Genomic DNA, 23,718 nt, shown 5'->3' with positions numbered 1-23,718 from the left:
GACAAGGGGAACTTACATTCCAAGAAATATTCTCTCTGCACTTTTTGAGAAAAAGAGAATGATAACAAAATTCAACCACTAAAATGCAAGATGGCTGCCTGTTGGCCATTTAGTTTTCTGGATCAGATTCAAAATTGAATGGGCCAAGGGGAACCGACGTGAACTTTTGAGAAAGATCCTTTCTGTACGTCTGGAGAAATAGAGATAACAAACTTTTAACTGACAAAATTCAAAATTGAAACATGCACAACTAGGGACAAACAGAAACCTATTATTTACAGATATAATAATGCAAATATATATATATGACACTTAGGAAAGATCCACAAAGAACTTTGCGAGAAATAGTGATAACAAATTCAAGATGGCTGCCTGTTGGTTGTTCTGATCTGACCTAAAAAATTGAACATGCACAACTAGGGACCAATGGGAACTTACTTATGAGATTTGAGAAACATCCATGGAAGTTTCTGTGAAATAGCGATAATAATCCTACTGTCTAAATATGTCAGAAGACAACATAGCTCACTGAGTGTGTTAAAATTTGAAATCATCTTCTAAAAGGTCAGCAAATGAAGTACAATGGAATAGTCTTGTCACACGTAATATATGTCATATATGAAAGCCCTATCTCGCATATAACATTGACCAAGGTTAAAGTTTTAAAGGACCATAAATGTAACGTACCAATGGAAAGGTCTTATAACAAGAAACATGTCAAATATGAAAGCCTTTTCTCAAAGTTAACACACAGTGGACAAGGTTAAACAAATTTGGAAGTAGTTTGAAAGTCGACAGGTCTACGAATTAGAACCAATGGAAAAGCCTGGTCAAAAGGAACACATTTATCAAATAGACAATGTTCTTTTATAAAAAAAGTTTAGCCTAGCTGTCTACGGACACCAATTCGGGGGTATGTAGCAATATAGCTTTCCTGGACTTTGTCACGTCATTGTACAACTAGGGACCAAGGGTAGTCTACATATGAAATTTGAGAAAAGTAATAACAAAAATTGATAGATGTTGAGACAGATGACGAGTGATTTGAATAGCCATCTGATAGTGGGTTAAAAAAAGTTAAGTACTGAAGTTGTTTGTGAATAATAATTTATCTTCTGATATTCACATAGTAAAATATCAATATTGGTACTGGAGTAAAATATCAATATTGGTACTGGAGTATTGTAAGGATAATGTTTTGTGTGAATATGGGCCCAGGCGAGATTATCTATTAAAATCCAGCTTTTGGCTTAACAACATAGCTATTTATGTACTTTCTGGAGATACACGAGGAGATAAAACTGTGTGGATTTGTGTGTGTGATCAATATGGAGGCATCGGACAAAGACATAATAAAGTACAAATTTGAAAAAATAATTTTATTGATGTTTTAAAAAACGCATGTACAACACATTGCATAAAATCATTATGTTCTATAGCATGAACTTGCACAGTAAGTATTGGATTATTGTCAAATTAAAACAACATAGTGGGCAAGGTGCATGGTTTTAATCTAGACATGAAAGACTCAGTATTTCAGAGAGAGGTCAAGCAATGAAACCTCCTTCAATACACCAATAAAAACAGCCATATTACTGTAGGGAAACATAGTTAACAGTGACCTATATCTGGTACAGAACACCTTACATACCAACAGATGTACCGGACACAAAATTAAACAATGAAAGAAATTAGGAACAGTTTATTCCTACGAAGAGTCCAAGGTTAAGATATGTCAGTGACCAAGTGGACATACGTGAAAATAAATGCAGTTGTTCAATGGGAATTTTCTGCATAAAAGTCACCATGGCGACTGGTTTTAGTCTGGCTATGACTACAGGTTTGTCATCATTGATACAATGAAGTCCTGGGATTACGTTCACTTTCACTCTATGCACCCCTGGAATATGTAACGTCAAAATCGAAGGCACACGCCTAGCTATTTGATTGGTGTCGCACCACTACGCTGGTGTGTATCTTTTGATTGTTACAGAGGAGTGACAACCAAATTAAAAGTCAGTCAGTTTAACAGTATGGCAACCCAAATTTCGTATGGAAAACATCAAAGAATCGAATCAGTAATTTTATTTTATCCACATGGCAGCCGTGACTAAGTCTTTAATTTTGCCATGAAATATATTACAGGGGTGTAGAGAGTGAAAGTGGATGGAACCCCTGAATTAATGAGGATGTAACTAGGAGTATCTATAATCTTCATTAATCACTATAAATTATACTCAGCATTGTTTACTTCAAAATCAACAAAAGTACCACCAGATACAATAAACACCAGCCTGTTGCCAAAAGGACACGGAGACATATTGTAGGAAAACACAGCTCCACAACATGATAATGAAGTCTACCAGGTTTCTAAGAGATCATTTGAAATAAAAGTTTTCAGTCATGATCAGCCCACATACATGTAATACTACCATCTATGTTAATACACCTGTCAGATTTTAAGAGACAAATAAAAAGTACTACCATCTATGTTAATACACCTGTCAGATTATAAGAGACAAATAAAAAGTAAGGGCTTTACTATCATTATAGATAACTATCTGGTACCTTTTTGAATATATTTTCTAATTAAAATAAATGTTTCAATACAAATATAAAATTTTGAATGGAAAGGAAAGTATATTTTAAGTTATATTTTAAGTTTTTTTATCAGTACAATCGCGTAAAAACTGAAGATATAACATCAATGAAGTCAACAGTAACAAGTGATATCTAATCAGTACTATAAAATTGTGTTTCTGCTTCAACTAGGTAAAACTTTGTTTATATTCCTTCAACAGTGTTCAACTTTGTTTCTATTCCTTCAACAGTGTTCAACTTTGTTTCTATTTCTTCAACATTGTTTAACTTTGTTTCTATTCCTTCAATAGTGTAAACATTTGCTTTTATCCCTTCCACATTGTATAACTTTGTTTCTATTGCTTCAATAGTTTATACATTTGTTGCTATCCCTTCAACAATGTTTAAAGTTGGGTTGTTTTATATCCTGGTACTTGAATGACCAGGGCACACCCCCCTCAGTAGAATCTACCATATATAATATATTATTGTGTACCAGGGCACACTCCCTCTGTAGAATCTACCATATATAATATATTATTGTGTACCAGGACACACCCCCTCTGTAGAATCTACCATATATAATATATCATTGTGTACCAGGACACACCCCCTCTGTAGAATCTACCATATATAATATATCATTGTGTACCAGGACACACCCCCTCTGTAGTCTACCATATATAATATATCACTGTGTACCAGGACACACCCCCTCTGTAGAATCTACCATATATAATATATCATTGTGTACCAGGACACACCCCCTCTGTAGAATCTACCATATATAATATATTATTGTGTACCAGGACACATCCCCTCTGTAGTCTACCATATATAATATATCATTGTGTACCAGGACACACCACCTCTGTAGTCTACCATATATAATATATTATTCTGTACCAGGGCACACTACCTCTGTAGAATCTACCATATATAATATATCATTCTGTACCAGGGCACACTACCTCTGTTGAATCTACCATATATAATATACTATTGTGTACCAGGACACACCCCCTCTGTAGAATCTACCATATACATGTACATTTGTATATCATTGTGTACCAGGGCACACTACCTCTGTAGATTCTACCATATATATTATTGTATTACAAGTCACACTTTGATATCTAGTACATGTCAACCATCCATTACCTGTAAGTTGTGAGTTGTAGCACTATCATCGACCAATCATATAGAAACAGAAACCAAATTAAAAGAATGAAATGGTAGGTCATTGACATGAGGGGAACCCCCCCCCCTCCCCCCTCCAATACATTCAATCAGGGACATACATACAGGGATTGGAAACTGTCTCTATCTGTTAGTAATGGCGTGGCGTGATGACATTGAGTTAAATACACTACCCTAATGTGAAGCACATTTCTCCAAAAATTCTCTTCCAATCGTTATAAGTTTTGAATCTGTAAAAAGCTGAATAAACCCCACGTGCACTGATTGAGTTTTTCTAGCAAATGATTGAGTGAATTGATGAAATTTTGCATAAGAATCACTGATTTTACGTATTGGTCTCTTATTGTTCATAGTAAATAACAAATATTACTGAAATATAGTACCTTATTGTGAACCATTTTTCTCAAAAAAAAACCTGTCCAATCTTTTTCATTGTTGGATTGGTAAAGTTTAATAAATTCCACGTGCATCGATTACGTTTTTGAAACATATTTTTGTTATAAACTTATTATAATTTTGCATCAAATATTGAATCAATTAAAACCTGAATACATTTACATTGCTTGTGATCATGAAGTTTAATAGCAAACGAATTTGAAAAAGGCAAAACTTAATTTTACATCAATTAGCAGACCTTTCATAAAATTATACAATTTGTTTTCCAATTTTAAATGACTGCTTGTATATATAGTAGTAGTGATATAGTCATACCTTCTCGGGTCAGTGCACAAATACAAAAGCACCGAGATGTCAGTCTCCAAACTAGTGAGTCCCTAATCCATCTATGTTTGTCCCTGATTCAATCAATCACTTATTCTATCACAAAGAACAAAGAAGTCAGAGAGACATTTGTCTCTGACAGTTCCATTCAGTAGCCTCTCACACACTAAATAGTTCACACACTTGATGATACATGTATTTCTTGTTTGATTCCTCTCACTTTCAAAATTTATTCACCTCCGCAGGTTTTCTAACCCAATTGCCTATACCTATCTGAGCACAATGAGTGAAGAATGCCTGTTTGGCAGCCTGGTAGTTTTTGGCAGTGTTTTTTGCCACTGCGACAGAGGGAACCTTTAGCAGCTGATACTGTTGTGTGACTTTAGCCAGCTCCTTATATCTGTGTAAAAACGCAGCTTTACACAGGCGACTCGCACCATTGGCTCCAGCCTTGTGTGGGGAACTGTAACATGAAGCGTAATAAAATACTTCTAATATGATGTCTAGTTACATTGTCTAGATAAAATATTGGAATATGTTATATCATACGATTGAAAGCTGTAAACGTAACAATTACAATACATTACAGTACTCCAATTCCCAAAGGTTAATAGATTTATAGTGCAATGATCAACTGACACATCCAAATTAATTTCTGAACAAACAGTATGTAGAAAGTGCTCAATCATAATAATTACATTAGGTACCACTGTCTGATGACAATTTTCTAGAGAACTGAGAAATATAACTTTTGACAGAAAGCCTGGGGGACCTTGCATTCTTATACCTCGACTCCATCAATATACAACACGATAACATACATGTCAGATGCTCGGCCGGTGTTGCCATCAATGACCTCAACTTTCTCGTCACCCTGGGACCAGTTCATACACAGAGGAGTGGCATGGACTCCCATATCAGGGGAGGGTAAGGAGGTGGTTGTCAGTGTGGGGTGGTTCATGTGGTATGGTGGAGGCAAGGACTCCTGAAGAACGTCGTACACACGACAACAAACTGCCCGACAGAAGTGGCCGTGGTCAAAATGACGTTCTACAAAAAAAAAAACTTATTAATTCACCTTATCAATTATGATAAAAATATTTAAACACTAAAAAAACACAAACCTAATGTATCTATAGATAAAAACTGGTATTGGGAGCTTGTTTCTTTCATGGTTTTTAAATTTTTTGCCTTTCTTTAGTTTCCATGATGTTGAGTGAGTTTCCTTCATCTATTCCAGCAAAAAATCTGCCTGGCCTTATTATAAGTCATTCCTATCCTTGGCAACGTTTTCAGAATTACATAAACTACTGATGTATCCTCCAGGTAAACATGGGGTCAACAGATGTTTTACTTGAGTAGCCCTTATAATGTATTGTAACCATACATCAAAAGACATTTATATCACAGACAAACTTTTCCTTGGAGAATGTTATTTAATTCTGATTCATACTGACAATGAAAATGTAAAATAATTTCTTGATTGACTTTATTTCTTGATAAAGTATAAAACGTTTTTGTAATAAGTTTCACGGGACCAGAGGAAATGGTTTGTTACTTCAGAAATTGGTATTGGGTTTTAGATATAAAATAAAGTATAGATTTCAATTCACAACATAATAAGCAGAACTTTGTATCAAGACTGTTTATCTTACACTTTTTGTAAGAATTTGGTATACGGGGTATCTGCCTTACCAACAATGTTTGACATTTTTTGAAGACATGTCTAGTATACGGGGTATCTGCCTTACCAACAATGTTTGACATTTTTTTAAGACATGTCTAGTATACGGGGTATCTGCCTTACCAACAATGTTTGACATTTTTTAAAGACATGTCTAGTATACGGGGTATCTGCCTTACCAACAATGTTTGACATTTTTTAAGACAAGTCTAGGATACGGGGTATCTGCCTTACCAACGATGATAGACTTGATGTATACTGGCTGTAGGAAACACGAGTAGAGGGCCCCCTGGATGCCAACAACGTTCCACAGTAGGAGTTTGTCACTACAGGACATCACAGAAAGTTCTTCTGTCTCAAGGTCAGCCAATGTCTGAAGTCCAGTATCCTCCTCCTCCACTGGGTTCACTTCCTCTGAAAGACGAGACAGCAGTAATTCAATTAGGTTTCAAACTAGGGGTGTAATATACAGAGCCAAGATGGATCTAATCAAGATCACAGCGATCATTCAAGGCTTCAGATAGGGTATCACACAGTGATCATTCAAGGCTTCAGATAGGGTATCACACAGTGATCATACTTCAGATAGGGTATCACACAGTGATCATACTTCAGATAGGGTATCACACAGTGATCATACTTCAGATAGGGTATCACACAGTGATCATACTTCAGATAGGGTATCACACAGTGATCATACTTCAGATAGGGTATCACACAGTGATCATTCAATGCTTCAGATAGGGTATCACACAGTGATCATACTTCAGATAGGGTATCACACAGTGATCATTCAATGCTTCAGATAGGGTATCACACAGTGATCATACTTCAGATAGGGTATCACACAGTGATCATTCAAGGCTTCAGATAGGGTATCACACAGCGATCATACTTCAGATAGGGTATCACACAGCAATCATTCAAGGCTTCAGATAGGGTATCACACAGCGAACATTCAAGGCTTCAGATAGGGTATCACACAGTGATCATACTTCAGATAGGGTATCACACAGCGAACATTCAAGGCTTCAGATAGGGTATCACACAGCGAACATTCAAGGCTTCAGATAGGGTATCACACAGTGATCATACTTCAGATAGGGTATCACACAGCGAACCTTCAAGGCTTCAGATAGGGTATCACACAGTGATCATACTTCAGATAGGGTATCACACAGCGAACCTTCAAGGCTTCAGATAGGGTATCACACAGCGATCATACTTTAGATAGGGTATCACACAGCGATCATTCAAGGCTTCAGATAGGGTATCACACAGCGAAGGCTTCAGATAAAGTCGAATGCTGTCTGTGTGATAATCATTATAATCATTTGTGGCAGACTCCATTTTTGTTTTCTTTCTAGCTCATATTCGTTCAGCCACGTTTGTTTACATCTAATCAGAGCATCAGTTTTGCACTGCATTGTTGGATTCTAGAACCTTATGAAAAACTCATTTGTGTGATATTTCGAAAGCTAAATTGGCCAGGGATTTCCAAATACACGTAAAGGTAATAACACATTTTTTAGAACCCAGTTTTATGTGAATTTTAATTAGGGATGTAGACTAGTCTCGAGCCCTTTGTTCAATTGCATCAGAAAATTGTCATTTGCTTTGGCAATGACTACATTAAACACAATTTTATTCAATAGTTTTGCAATGTATGCAATCATAACATTTTCAATGGGATCAAAACACAAGCTTCCTTTTATCAGCTACATCTATCAAAATAACACTTGCAAGTTTCTTCAACAAATCTATGTCTTCCATACTATATGGATTTTAAAGCTATGATTTTAAAGATTTTAAAGTTACGTAAATGAAAACCTGTGTTAATTTGTACAGCATAACATAGTATATCTTAGTGATGTGCTGGTTACAGGAACACAGAGAGGTAATTCTGTACGTCTGGGGATGTTATAATTCCACTTCCCTAATAACTACTGAAGCTAAGTTTTAAACTAGAGCCCGAAAACATTACAGCACTACTATAGTTAGCAATAACATGTAATTAGTCCTTACGGAGATTATTCTTGATACACAGCCAGCCAGGAAGGTCTTCACTGAAAGCTGGAAAGTGAGCTCCTTTTCCAACCATTTCTTTCTGTTCTGTAGTCAACTGTGGACTAGGTGTTGGCCTGTCAATACAACATACAGTCAATCTGAAATTCGTTTTCGTGTAAAAGATGTAAAACCCTATAAATCTTATACCCTTTGTACATAAATAATCAACAATATTTTTCTCTCAGAATATTTAATGAAATTGGAACCCTACTTTGGACATCTTACTGATATGTATGAATTCCTTGTAATTTGCCGAGATCCTTTAATTAAATGATTCATTACTTCATATTTTCCACTTGAGGTTATTTGGAATATATTTATCTGACCACATGTGATCAATGTAATTTCAATTTATAATATACAATACAACCTACTCAAATGTCCGACAGGTTTCACTAAATATATTGTGTTTTTCTAGGGGTTTATCCTAACAAGGCAAATTTCCTGTTTAATTTTCTCTATTCCACTCTCTGATTTATTTTTCTAATAAGACGATTTTCCCAGTCAGTTCTACCTACTCCACTTCAGTGTAGTATCCGTAGTCTCCACACGGGGGTTCACTCAGGTAAAGATGTAAACTTATGTAGTCCTTCATTTTTAACATACACGATTTCTCTGATATTTGTTCAAATATTGATAAAACCTTGCTGCCTTCATAATAACTCTTCATCTCCTTGAAGAAATATCTGAAAGAAACAAAAGTAACATTACAAATAACACTAACCCAACTTAGTGCACCTACGACAGAAATGTATCTGACTGGTTAAAATCAGGTCACATGGTGACCCTTATGAGACTATAAGGGGTCAGTAAATTTTTTTAAGAGGCAAGATATCGGCTAATTTACGTCACTTTGAAATTAGATAATCAGGTCTAGAATACAAAGTACGCCTTCTCAAATATACCAGAACAATCACATTCTTGTGTATATTTTTTTGGAAGGATATCATCCCGAAATGACATTTATTAGAGCCTTTTATAGTTGGTAAGACATTGGCAAACTTCTAGGAGATTGTCTAAATAAGCAGAAACAGAAAGTTGAGTTTGAAATGTAAATAAGCAGAAACAGAAAGTTGAGTTTGAAATGTTTCAACAACAGAGATTGGATTGCTTATTTAAATGTTTTTGTGTTTCCGTATGATTTCATTCTTATTATGACCTGTGCTATTTAACATACCAAAGGTCAACGATGCAATAAATTTGTTATATAGTCAGTTACTAACCTTCTACAAGGGCCCAATGGGCCCAAATCGCTCACCTGCAATGCAGTGATCTTTTCATATATGGATCCTGCAGTTATTTGAAAGCATGCTACAGGACCAATATAATGTCTCTCTGCACTTTGGCTTTTCACTAAAAGTCATTTAAAGATTTAAGCATACTTGATCGACGTGACCTTGAATGAAGGTCAAGGTCATTCATTTGAACAAACTTGGTAGCCCTTCACCCCAGCATGCTACAGACCCAATATCAACTCCCTGGGACTCTTGGTTATTGAGAAGAAGTTGTTTAAAGATTTTAGCCTTTTTGACCCCTGTGACCTTGAATGAAGGTCAAGGTCATTCATTTGAACAAACTTGGTAGCCCTTTACCCCAGCATGCTACAGACCCAATATCAATTCTCTGGGACTCTTGGTTATTGAGAAGAAGTCGTTTAAAGATTTTAGCCTTTTTGACTCCTGTGACCTTGAATGAAAGTCAAGGTCATTCATTTGAACAAACTTGGTAGCCCTTTACCCCAGCATGCTACAGGCCAAATATTAGGTCTCTGGGACTCTTGGTTATTGAGAAGAAGTCGTTTAAAGATTTTAGCCTTTTTGGCCCCTGTGACCTTGAATGAAGGTCAAGGCCATTCATTTGAACAAACTAGGTAGCCCTTCATCCCAGCATGCTACAGACCCAATATCAACTCCCTGGGACTGTTGGTTATTGAGAAGAAGTCGTTTGAAGATTTTAGCCTTTTTGACCCCTGTGACCTTGAATGAAGGTCAAGGTCATTCATTTGAACAAACTTGGTAGCCCTTCACCCCAGCATGCTACAGGCCAAATATTAGGTCTCTGGGACTCTTGGTTATTGAGAAGAAGTCGTTTAAAGATTTTAGCCTTTTTGACTCCTGTGACCTTGAATGAAAGTCAAGGTCATTCATTTGAACAAACTTGGTAGCCCTTCACCCCAGCATGCTACAGACCCAATATCAACTCCCTGGGACTCTTGGTTATTGAGAAGAAGTTGTTTAAAGATTTTAGCCTTTTTGACCCCTGTGACCTTGAATGAAGGTCAAGGTCATTCATTTGAACAAACTTGGTAGCCCTTTACCCCAGCATGCTACAGACCCAATATCAACTCCCTGAGACTCTTGGTTATTGAGAAGAAGTCGTTTAAAAGATTTTAGCCTTTTTGACTCCTGTGACCTTGAATGAAAGTCAAGGTCATTCATTTGAACAAACTTGGGAGCCCTTCACCCCAGCATGCTACAGGCCAAATATTAGGTCTCTGGGACTCTTGGTTATTGAGAAGAAGTCGTTTAAAGATTTTAGCCTTTTTGACTCCTGTGACCTTGAATGAAAGTCAAGGTCATTCATTTGAACAAACTTGGGAGCCCTTCACCCCAGCATGCTACAGGCCAAATATTAGGCCTCTGGGACTCTTGGTTATTGAGAAGAAGTCGTTTGAAGATTTTAGCCTTTTTGACTCCTGTGACCTTGAATGACGGTCAAGGTCATTCATTTGAACAAACTTGGTAGCCCTTCACCCCAGCATGCTACAGACCCAATATCAACTCCCTGGGACTCTTGGTTATTGAGAAGAAGTCGTTTAAAGATTTTAGCCTTTTTGACTCCTGTGACCTTGAATGAAAGTCAAGGTCATTCATTTGAACAAACTTGGTAGCCCTTCACCCCAGCATGCTACAGACCCAATATCAACTCCCTGGGACTCTTGGTTATTGAGAAGAAGTCGTTTAAAGATTTTAGCCTTTTTGACTCCTGTGACCTTGAATGAAAGTCAAGGTCATTCATTTGAACAAACTTGGTAGCCCTTCACCCCAGCATGCTACAGACCCAATATCAACTCCCTGGGACTGTTGGTTATTGAGAAGAAGTCGTTTGAAGATTTTAGCCTTTTTGACCCCTGTGACCTTGAATGAAGGTCAAGGTCATTCATTTGAACAAACTTGGGAGCCCTTCACCCCAGCATGCTACAGGCCAAATATTAGGCCTCTGGGACTCTTGGTTATTGAGAAGAAGTCGTTTAAAGATTTTAGCCTTTTTGACTCCTGTGACCTTGAATGACGGTCAAGGTCATTCATTTGAACAAACTTGGTAGCCCTTCACCCCAGCATGCTACAGACCCAATATCAACTCCCTGGGACTCTTGGTTATTGAGAAGAAGTCGTTTAAAGATTTTAGCCTTTTTGACTCCTGTGACCTTGAATGAAAGTCAAGGTCATTCATTTGAACAAACTTGGTAGCCCTTCACCCGAGCATGCTACAGACCCAATATCAACTCCCTGGGACTCTTGGTTATTGAGAAGAAGTCGTTTAAAGATTTTAGCCTTTTTGACTCCTGTGACCTTGAATGAAAGTCAAGGTCATTCATTTGAACAAACTTGGTAGCCCTTCACCCCAGCATGCTACAGACCCAATATCAAGTCCCTGGGACTCTCGGTTATTGAGAAGAAGTCGTTTAAAGATTTTAGCCTTTTTGACTCCTGTGACCTTGAATGAAGGTCAAGGTCATTCATTTGAACAAACTTGGTAGCCCTTCACCCCAGCATGCTACAGACCCAATATCAAGTCCCTGGGTCTTTTGGCTATTTAGAAGAAGTCGTCTAATTTTTTTTTAGCCTTTTTGACTCCTGTGACCTTGAATGAAAGTCAAGGTCATTCATTTGAACAAACTTGGTAGCCCTTTACCCCAGCATGCTACAGACCCAATATCAACTCCCTGGGACTGTTGGTTGTTGAGAAGAAGTCGTTTGAAGATTTTAGCCTTTTTGACTCCTGTGACCTTGAATGAAGGTCAAGGTCATTCATTTGAACAAACTTGGTAGCCCTTCACCCCAGCATGCTACAGGCCCAATATTAGGTCTCTAGGCCTTTTGGTTATTGAGAAGAAGTTGCTTGAATGGAAAGTTGACGCCGGACGGACGGCCGACGGACGCCGCGCCACGGCATAAGCTCACTTGCCCTTCGGGCAGGTGAGCTAATAAAACTACAGAGGGTAACTACTAACTATATAGTCACTAGTATAAACAACTTCAAAGTCGGCAATATCTTTCTCTAAAGGGCTTAATTATTGTTCGGCAGATTATAAAAGGACTTTCTAAATTGGAAGATTTGATTCATGTGACTTATGAAGTTTGTTGGGTCATTCAAGTGGAACCCAAAATTAATATTGCTTCATTCTAGTATGATAAAGGTCTAACACCACGAGTATAGGCCTCTCTATTATTAAAGAGAAACTGTTTATTTAAGCCAGCCAAAGTTATTCATTTGAATGCACTTTTAAATTACAGCTATTCATCCCAGCATGCAAAGTTCAGGTACTTAACCCTTTGCCACATGCAGGTTATAACATTTCAGCACTCTGTGCCAATAGTGCAAAGATACATTGTTGCAATGCAACATTATTGCGCTGACTGAAATGTACATACACCATCTCAATGGCAGTTTTTGAGAAATTAAGCTTTGTTTTGATTAATTTTTCTAAACCTAATTTTGAAAGTGAAATAGTTGTTTTAGACATTTTTAGTAAGTTACAATTATGTTCAGAATTTCTTAAATTTTAATTCTGTGCTATTTTCTTTATAAAACCAACAACACATAACCACGAAATCAGCTGTATACAAACAGAACAGAAAAATTTCAAAATATTTTGACAATGTAATTTATAATTCATTGAATTCCTGTACATGAATTGATTCAACATTAACTCCCAAATGAAACAAACTGAATTTTCAAAGTTTTCACAAGAATTTTTCAACAGTTCAGGCTTAAGCCCTAGAATATTTTATATCCGATGTCGCGACGAAGGAATGTGTATCCGACCATTTTGGGTCAAATCTACCTTCGTTTTTCAAATGCCGGCGAGCGTAGTTATTAGTGTGTCGAGCTATGGTGGAAACTGATTCTCATTGAAGAAAAGGTAGAAATAATCAATGGGACTTGCAGTATCAACATCTAAAGTTTCTGGAAGTACTGGCCCCGTTTCCCTAACAAAATCATTTACTGTGATCGGCGAAAAATCTCGGTCAACATTACGTAATGGTGGCGGTACAACTAGTCGCCGTTCGTCCTCATTTTCGGACTCGTTATCTGTTGACAGTTCATTTAGAACATCGTTAAGATCAATATCTGACTCAATGTATTCAGGTCCAAAGCCATCGAACTCTAAATTATCATCATCGTCGTCAAAAATGTCGCGCAAAATCGTAGCCACAGCCGCCATCACCCTCGTTGTTGTCACACTTTTCTACACACTTGACTCACACTTTCTAGGTTAATTTATTCAAAAACTTTCGTATGAATGACGTGTACAAATCTGATTGGTTGATGCATTGATATCTTCTTAAAATAGTATCAGGGACTTCCAGATAGGTGTCGCTCTCAATCACGGGATTTTCCATGTCTAAGTTTACCGAACCGGCATGGCGTCGAGAGGCGCTTACATTGAGATAACGTAGAGGCGTCGAGAAGCGCTTACATGGAGATAATGCAGAGGCGTCAGGAAGCGCTTACATGTGGCAAGGGGTAAAGGCGTCCAGAGGCGCTTACATGTGGCAAAGGGTTAAACAACTATTTCACTTATCACTAAGGTAACAGGTTAGAAATATCCACACTTACTTTCGTAATGCCCTTCGGGCCATAGCTAGAGCATAGCTGTCAATCAAACACCGGCCATCCAATGTTAAAAACTTCTTTGCTATACAGGAGTTACCTGTTCCTACAGCAACCACCTCACCATTTCCATCACCTGTAAAATATCAATAAAAAATCCCAAAAATTATTATCAGGTTCACATCATATTTAATTGACATATATAATAATAAATATTTTTTAAATAAATTTTCTATTATTACTTTAATTTAGAGAGACATAGCTGTTAAACATGGAAAAAAGTTTATCCCGGTACACAAATGTTTATCATATAAACAAGAAAACGGTATAATATGTACATTTCCAATAAAACTTCATCCTTCTCTTACGAAGAAAAAAATATGAAAAAATAAATACTTCAATTATAGAAACCGAACTCAGCGCCTTTGGCTAGGCCAAATTTGAGCCATACCATAGAGCACAATTACAGGACATGATCACATGGAAATACTTTACCACATGTACAGCCATCCTCAATACTCCATAGGTTATGATCGATCATAAGCCAAGAGTATCGAGGATGTAGATTGACACATACTGATGCAATCGTAGCCCCCTTCCTGAGTATCGAGAATGTAGATTGGCACATTTCAATGTGATCAAAGCCCCTTAACATCGAGGTAGTAGATTGGCGCATTTCGATATGATCGTAACCCCCGAGTATCAAGGATGTAGATTGGCGCATTTCGATGTGATCGTATCCCCTGAGTATCAAGGATGTAGATAGACACATTTCGTTGTGATCGTAACTCCTAAGTATCAAGGATGTAGATTGAGACATTTCGGTAACCCCTGAGTATCAAGGTGTAGATCCACACATTTCAATGTGATTGTAACCTCTGCGTATTGAGGATGGAGATTGACACATTTCGATGTGATCGTAACCCCCGAGTATCGAGGTTATAGATTGACACATTTCGATGTGATCGTAACCCCTGAGTATCAAGGATGTAGATTGAGACATTCCGATGTGATTGTAACTCCCGAGTATCAAGGATGTAGATTGACACATTTCGATGTGATCGTAACTCTTGAGTATCAAGGATGTAGATTGAGACATTTCGATGTGATTGTAACCCCCGAGTATCGAGGTTATAAATTGACACATTTCGATGTGATCGTAACCCCTGAGCATAGATGATGTAAGATTGACATATTTCGATGTGATTGTGTTTTGATATTTTTGTTACCTGAATATCTATCCTGGGTGCGCTAAATACTTCTCAGTTTTACTCTTTGTTAATTGTTTAGCATCACCAGATACCAGCGTGTGATTTCACTACACTTATCAACCATAGGGTCAACTCACTGAAAAATCCTCATTCTAAAAAGAAGATATTTGATTGGCTCTGTCACATTTTCCTATCAGAATTCCTGCCAATCAGATTGAATGTTACATACACTTTATAGAAGCTGCATATCAACAACAGTGGTGGCAAGTGATCTCGAAAATGTGTCTCAGAAACTTAATATCAACGACTTTAAACCATTTCAACAGAATAATATTCTGATACCATTTTGTCTGACAGAGATGAAGAACCATCAATAAAACAGGCATACACGCCTTCATAGGCACAGCCATATTGTTACATGCAGGTGTACAATATTTTCCCCCTCTAAACTGAAGAGTTCTTATTCTGAAAGGAGTTATGTTGATTGGTTTCTATTCATAGTTTTCACTGAGTTGACCCATGGGTGATGTGTATCGTAACCTTGTACAATCAACCGTGGGTGTCTGACAATCATGGTTTACATATAAATCATACTGGGAAGGCCAGTAACAGGCAAAAACAGAGGTTTGTTTACAAATTATAACTTATATATCAAAAGCTACATCTACTTATAAACCTATTATTTTAGTGTCTCCTTTCAATTTTAATATTGTCAAAATGCATTCATGATGTTGACATAAGAATTCAAAATATGTCAGAATGGAAAAATACCATAAGCCTCACAAAATTATCAATGCCAAAATGTTCAGCATTAGTGTGTTCCATGTTAACAGATAAGGGCCTATAACATGAGGGGTTTACCTCTTTTGATGATGAAGGCTGCAAGTGACGTCTTACACTGTGACAGCAGGGGCACCTCTTTAAACATACTGTCAAGTTTAAGGCCACATATCTGAGCTATCTTGTCCTCTTCTGTCATCACTACCTCTGTTGCCTTTCTCATCTTCAATTCAATATGGTGTGCAGGATAAAAAGTTTTGGTCTCATTCAATGAGTAACAAATCCATCATACATACAGGTCTAAAAATCTCCACCATACAAATCATTGAAAATATCACAAAACTTATGATGACAGTATGTTTTTCTTTTACGAACTATTTCAATTTTTTTTTTTACACATTTACCTGTTTAAACAATTCCCCTCATTATCAATATAGACAATACAAACTACTGACAGATGGTGCCTATAAGGACTTGACATTTAACAGCATTTTAATCCTACTACAAATATACCAATTTTTTTTTATAATACAGTCAAACCTATATGATTCAAACTTCATTGATTTGATTTCCTTAATTTTTTGGTCTTGAATTTCTCACTATATAAGGCTACTAACGAACCTATGAATTATTCAAATTTTTTTACAAATCGAAGTTATCGATGTATCAAACTTTTTTCATGGACCATTAGCTATGATATAATTGGTAATTGACATCTCATGATTCAAGCAAAAAAAATTACCTGCTCTGACTACAGGCCAAGTGTTTGTCGTGACCCACCCTCAGCGACAGGATTTCATACCCCTCCCACCAACGCCCTGACTGACAATAGGGATAACGATAGCATGTGTTGTCTACTCCCGATCATAGGGTTAATTAATAATCAGGCCCAATTCATAGATTAATGGTGTACAGAGCAACCCGCTTATTTGCATAGCCCTTTTTCCATGACAAAATATGCAAATAACCGGAGTATTCGTATAGGCGGAGTTGGGTTTTGGCCCCTCTTATACACTATGTAGATCGTCAGGTAGGTACTCAAAACGGGCGCTATATGATTGTTTACGTTATTTGCATTAAAAACATATTAAAAAAAAACATTATTTAAAATATAAGAGTAAATACGAAATAAATGGGTTGTTATTCTTTGTAAATGTACAAATATTTGCATATACATTTGTACTTCATCGTTTACTACTTGTCACTCCGAGTCTGTGGGTCCGAAATCGGTCATACACGCGTGGGTTGGCACTACGATGTACAATGTGATCGTTTCAATAAACATTCATTATCGTCTTGAGATGCGTTTTGTTCCTGCTATGAGTATATCAGTTGTTTGATCATAGATGATGAACTGCTTAAGCAATAGACTGTCTTAAATGACCGTGAGATGTGCATTGTCGTTTGGGTTTGTTTTGGAAAATGGCGCACACACACAAAGAGTTGTCGTTCCTTACACATATGCCCCCACAATGCAACGCGCCTAGTAAACAATCATGGCGATCGCAACCTGCCTCAGTGAGTGTTCAAGTGCACAGAACACAGGTTTGAATCGATGCTATAATAAATAAACAAATCTCATCAAAAGATGAGACATATCAATATTTTATTCAGTAATTCTTCTTCACAATGCTACTGATATGGTCTGGATAATAACTAAATGTCGATATCGATGCATCGAACATAACCTGTTTTGACGAAGTGGGAACCAATGATTAGATAACGTTGTACATCGTGTCCAATCAATATGTAAGTTAAAAACACTTTTCATAAAACTTTTATTACGGGAAAATCACAAAAATACCCTAAAATCAATTAAAACTTTTCGATTTTTTGGAATTTTTATATGCATATAAGCGGGAGTCGGTGTTTTAGTCGATGCAAATACACGGGATTAAAAGACCTGAGAATTTTATGCAAATAAGCGGGATATTCAAATAACCGATATGCAAATAAGTGGGCTCCTCTGTATTTAGAACCCATGGCATTTAATCATTACAGTATAACATACCAGTAATTGTCTTTGATGATCGAAGCCACCATTGAAATCAGTGATCAGTAAATTTTATGGAACAGTATAACTAGGGGATCAATTTTAAACGCACACAATTAGCGATGTCTTCACCCATACTCAAAGTGTCACATTTCAAATTTATACATAAATATCTGGATAAATCGATTATTTGTCTATCTCTTGTCAACCATGAATAATTTGAAGTCCTGCTGTTTAGAAGTTTTTCTGTTAGTCCCTTGAACTTCAAAACATCAAAGTTTGACTGCACTACTGACATTCTGAACCAAATGATTAGTGATTGCTGAGTTTAGTGATCATGAATCACTGTATATATATTTTCTGATTGAATACAAATCCAATGGACCTGTACTAGTATATCCTACCTCGTCCTGCTGTGTGAGATGGTCTAGGGCACTCTGGCAGGCCAAACGTTTGCTCTCTTTCTTATTGCTACCAGTTCCTTCTCCTATGATATCGTCATTAATTAACACAAATGCTTCGTACCTACATGTTTACAAACAAAAAGTCATCAATATCATTTCACTCTTCAGCTCAGAGATATCCCTTCTATATGTAACACATGTAACATTCTATCATCTTAACAGGTATACAGTCAAACCTGTCTATAACGACCGCCCAAGGGGAGGCAGAAAAACGGTCACTATAGACAGGTTGCCTTTATAGACAGGTCAAAATTATCGCACCAACCAATTTACGTGAAACTGCCATAAATAACTTGTCATTGAACAGGATATTCAGAATACCAGTCTTATGGATACTTTTTTAAAAAATATTTTGTTCTGAAATAATACTATATGTATCTATCAAGTTATCTCCCTTTCTTTCTTGAATAAAGAAAAAGAATACACAATAATTAATTAGTTAATTATATTTGTGTTACTACTAATTATTTTGTGATATAGTCTAACTTCTTAAAACCAAAAGATTTTTTTTCTGACCCAAATTGAAATCCGGATATTTTTGGCAGTTTACGGCTTTTTATTAGTAGTGACTAATTAAAGATGGCGGCAGTACAAACGCTAGTACCGACAGCTACGATTAAGAAAGGCATTATTGGCTTTCATGTGAGTAAATCTTGTTGACAGATATGACCAGTGTTTGTTATGGAAGTGATGTATCCTAGTTGTAATCACAAAATTATCTGACCGTGTCAAATGAAGCCACCTATACACAGTTGTAATGTAATACCGACATGCATGGTGACCCGACTCCTCTCTCACTGAGCCCCAGGCCAGGGCAGCTACAGTAAGTATAGGCTAACAGGTGGTAGGGGTCTTTTGTTTATATAATCAGGCCAGGGTTGTGGTGGTCCTTTGTTTGTATAATTAGGCCAGGGTCGATGTGTCTGAATTTTCCAGGGATTTTATGAGGGATGACTGCCGAGAGCAGAAGATGGCCGACAGAAATCGGTCGCTATATATAGAAAACAAATTAGCGACCGCCGTTCCAAAATCACCGGCTGTTAGTCACATTAGACAGGTAGTCGCTATACAGAGGGTCGTTATATAGTAAAATCTCAAAATCTTAAAATCGGTCGTTATAGACAGGCAGTCGTTATATACAGGGGGTCGTTAGAGCAGGTTTGACCGTAGTTACAAAGGAAAATCAGGCATTTATATGTGATACAATCAGATACACATGATATGGTGAACATGGCCATAACTATGTATATATTGGGGGAAGGACAACATCTATTATGTGTTGTAGGTTGAGTCTCATCAATGAGATAGGACCTATGATGGACTGTGTTCAAGCGGTGGCCGAGTGGTTAAGGTGTACCGACACTTTATCACTAGCCCTCTACCTCTGGGTTGCGAGTTCGAAACCTACGTGGGGCAGTTGCCAGGTACTGACCGCAGGCCGGTGGTTTTTCTCCGGGTACTCCGGCTTTCCTCCACCTCCAAAACCTGGCACGTCCTTAAATGACCCTGGCTGTTAATAGGACGTTAAACAAAAACAAACCAAACTGTGTTCAAACCGATATTTTCCTATGACAGTATGGGAAACACATTGGGCAAGTTATGCCCATCATCATAAAAAGATAAAGTTTTTGGTGGTGGGTGGTTAATCGGATGTAACCAGTACCTCAGTCACAGATTGGAATACACACATTTCTAAACATGACAATGTGTGGTGTTGACATACACTTACCCCATTGGCCCTGGTTCATCACCGACCTCTATTTCAAATGGCATGCTATGCTGCGCACAGTACTGTTGTAAGGCTGAGACAGGATTCTGTTCCTGGGGTTGACCTCCTAAATGCTGGAGTAACGGACAATTTACAAACCAATTAGTAGTGAAGTTGTGTACAAGTCTAGCTCTCATGGGGGGTCTTATTATTCATTTTGACGTTTTTTAAACACTACTTTTAGAAAGCATATGTTATTTAAACAGCCCTATTAAAAGATGTGTTACAGAACTCCAACATGTGAAAGAGAAAACTAAAAAAATTTTCTAACATACGGAAATTTTACCATATTCAATATTTGTGGAACATTTTGATCAATCAACATTAGTATCATGTAGAAGTATTTTTAAGAATTAACTAATAAGCAGTTACACTGTAAATAAGAGTGGTGTCTATATTTACCTGCTCCATGTTTAGGTGCCTCATGATACTTTTTTTGGCAGCTGATTCATATTGTGTCATACCTGTACTAGTACAGAGCTTCCTCCCCATGGAGTCATACATCACAGTTTCATCTTAAAAACAAAATCGGTTAATGTGTCATTCTACTGAGCTTATATTAATTAAAGGTGTAAATGAAATAGTTATTTGCAAATTAAATAGCACCAAAATTCCCCTACACTGATGCCTGTTTCCACAATCGTCTTTGGTGAAAATCTCTATATATTTTTCTTGTTTCCACAATCATCATTGGTGAAAATCTCTATATTTTTCTTTTTTCTATCAAAGCAATGACTTATATACTGTTATGCATTTGCAGAAGATATCTAAACACTTTCATACCATCAGAGTCCTCAACAACCTCATCATAGACATCCAGTATGATTGACAGCGCTATCTTAGCGGCATTAGACTTGGCATCCTTTTTAGTCCTCCCTGATCCCTGTGGGTATTCCTTCCCGTTTACCGAGCAGGTCAAGGCAAACTGTGTCCCATATGACTGTATGTCTGATGCTACCTCTCGGAAAGAAAGCTGCCATCGTTTTAAGGCACAATATTCATGAATTGCCATGACAGGCTGTTTGGTACCATTCTTAAAGTTTTCAATCAGTTCTGAGGGGATCTGAAAAATAAAGCACATGTTCATGTTGTTCAAACTGACTTTTTAGCTTAAAATACACCATTATAGTATTACATACACGTTCACCATGATCCCACAGGTAAATAAATAAAATCAATCTGAATTGTACAGTTGCTACTAGTATACTATTTACTACGTTTTGTTATTCCTTTATATGTTTTTTGATAACTGAAAAGTAAACACAAAGATTTTGATTTGTAACAGAGCGCATGATAAATTTAAATCACTGCTTCCACTAGGGATCGAACCCGGGACCTCTGGCTTAGCTTCCACTAAGGATCGAACCCAGGACCTCTGGCTTACTAGCTATAGTCTTACGCTCAACCGATCGAGCTAAAGAGAAGATCTCTCTAGCCGAGCGTTATTTTGCGGCTAGTATTTACCAGGGTTACATATTCCCCCTCCAGGAAAGAACTCGTCCTCGAGTTTCCAGGGGTAACAGCGATACTTTCGCAAGCAGTGATGAGTATCATTCCTGAGTCCCTACATGGGCGCCAATGTAACAAAGCGCATGATAAATCAAATTTAGATAACTGCCTCTGCTAGGGATCGAACCTGGGATATCTGGCTTACTAGCTGTCTTATGCTCAACTGATCGAGCTAAAGAGAAGATCTCTCTAGCCGAGCGGTATATTGCGGCTAGTATTTACCAGGGATACAGATTAATAGTAATACATAAACGACTTGTTATGGTAATATATTGATCACCTCTTTCACAGTCACATCTTGACTAGCCCCAGGCGGCAATGGCTGGTCATCAGGCCGTGTAGTCAGCCCAGGGATGTACTTCTGTTGGGCTTTCTTGGATGCCTGGAACATTGTCTGGTCTTTGTGTGGTGCCTGTAATCACAATCAACATAGTAACATCTCTAAGGCAGAGTAATGTGAGAAAGAACAGGGAAAAGTCCCCAGACAGGAATTTTTATTTGATTTAGGGTGAACTCAAGCGTAAAATACAAAGAAGTGTCGCAAAATTGAGACTGTCTCAACTTTCCAAGGGAGTTCCCAACTTGATACATAAGTATATAGTCTAAGATAGGTTGTACGCTGGGGTTAGTTTTAACCCAACGCACTTTTTTCAGTTTTTGTGATTTAGGCCTATTGTTATGGGGCGCCGTTTTACTATTTATTCCCATTTGGTGATATCACCTATTCAATCAGTGATATCACCTATTCGAATAGGTGATATATCACCAATTCATTTTTCAAATAAGTGATATCACCCATTCAAATAGGCGATACCACCCATTCGAATAGGTGATATCACTTAATGAAACGAATAGGTAATATCACTTATTCGAATAGGTGATATCACTCATTCAAATAGGTGATATCACCAATTGGAATAGGTGATACATTAATAGGTGATACAATGTATCACCAATTGGAATAGGTGATATCACTTATAAAATTCTTAAGTGATATCACCTATTCGAATGAGTGATATCACCTATACGAATGAGTGATATCACTTATAAAATATGGAAAACTGTATGCTCCCCAATTCCATCATGTGTAACATGTTGCAAAGTGATATCACTTATTCGAATACGTGATATCACTTATGAAATTTTATAAGTGATAGCACCTATTCGAATTGGTGATATCACCTATTCGTTTCATTAAGTGATATCACCTATTCAAATGAGTGATATCACCTATTCGTTTCAATAAGTGATATCACCCATTCGAATGAGTGATATCACCTATTCGAATGGGTGATATCACTTAATGAAACGAATAGGTGATATCACTTATTCGAATAGGTGATATCACTCATTCGAATAGGTGATATCACTTAAAAAAGTTCTTAAGTGATATCACCTATTCGAATAGGTGATATCACTCATTTGAATAGGTGATATCACCAAATGGGAATATATAGTAAAACGGCGCCCCATAGTATATTGTCACTTACCAACCGAAAAGCTGTGAAATGTTTTATTGATTTCGATCATAAGCATTAGATTATAGACTTTAATTACTTAGTATTAGGCGTAGTAGATTGGCTGCACGTCGTAATCATCTTCAATTGTTGAACTGAAACTTCGACAATGCATGCAAGTTCTTGAAGTATGGGAAAATGCGGGAAATCCCCTTCCACACAGCTGTATCTCTTTTTCTACGATACTTGAAGTTATGGAATCTGTGTCAAAACTCAAGATTTTTTGCTCACCTGCGTTACCTTACCTATATTCTTTTTGTCTTTTCTAAACTGCTAGACCAAATATAAAGTTCGAAATAAATATAAAATCATGTAGTTGACCGTGCCAATCCGAGATTTAGACCGACGATTTCCACTATTTATTTGTATTTCCGGGACTTCTCAGCT

General features: G+C 37.2%; 1 protein-coding gene across 3 annotated transcripts; it reads right to left on the bottom strand.

Annotated features, from left to right (window-relative positions):
* Positions 1–1,360: 1,360 nt before the first annotated feature.
* Positions 1,361–23,718, bottom strand: LOC117333549 (adenosine deaminase domain-containing protein 1-like). Of its 3 annotated transcripts, none has more exons than XM_033892884.1 (13): positions 23,563–23,718; positions 22,095–22,226; positions 21,089–21,368; positions 20,708–20,820; positions 20,267–20,379; positions 18,478–18,598; positions 16,162–16,303; positions 14,096–14,225; positions 8,770–8,937; positions 8,210–8,325; positions 6,419–6,598; positions 5,322–5,550; positions 1,361–4,963 (listed from the first exon to the last, which is right to left on the bottom strand). In XM_033892884.1, exons 2-13 carry the CDS (start codon positions 22,203–22,205, stop codon positions 4,723–4,725), a joined length of 1,944 nt encoding a protein of 647 aa, XP_033748775.1. In that variant the 5' UTR covers positions 22,206–22,226; positions 23,563–23,718; the 3' UTR covers positions 1,361–4,722. The 3 variants fall into 3 exon arrangements, with proteins under 3 accessions (XP_033748775.1, XP_033748776.1, XP_033748777.1); XM_033892885.1 differs by having other exon boundaries at positions 23,577–23,718; XM_033892886.1 differs by lacking the exon at positions 23,563–23,718 and adding an exon at positions 23,372–23,551.

This window comes from Pecten maximus, chromosome 8 (genome assembly GCF_902652985.1).
Source record: "Pecten maximus chromosome 8, xPecMax1.1, whole genome shotgun sequence".
NCBI lineage: Eukaryota > Metazoa > Mollusca > Bivalvia > Pectinida > Pectinidae > Pecten > Pecten maximus.
The sequence above is the reverse complement of the archived record's forward strand: the minus strand, read 5'-3'. Positions and strand labels throughout refer to the sequence as shown.

What these genes read in the sequence shown, in the direction of transcription:
- LOC117333549 (XM_033892884.1), bottom strand. Translation starts at nt 22,205, where the DNA reads ATGTTCCAGGCATCCAAGAAAGCCCAACAGAAGTACATCCCTGGGCTG. An exon ending in GCCCGAAGGGCATTACGAAA is followed by an intron (nt 8,938 to 14,095) that starts GTAAGTGTGGAT and finishes TGTTTCTTTCAG; the next exon opens with ATATTTCTTCAAGGAGATGA. An exon ending in GGATACTACACTGAAGTGGA is followed by an intron (nt 8,326 to 8,769) that starts GTAGGTAGAACT and finishes TTGTATTGACAG; the next exon opens with GCCAACACCTAGTCCACAGT.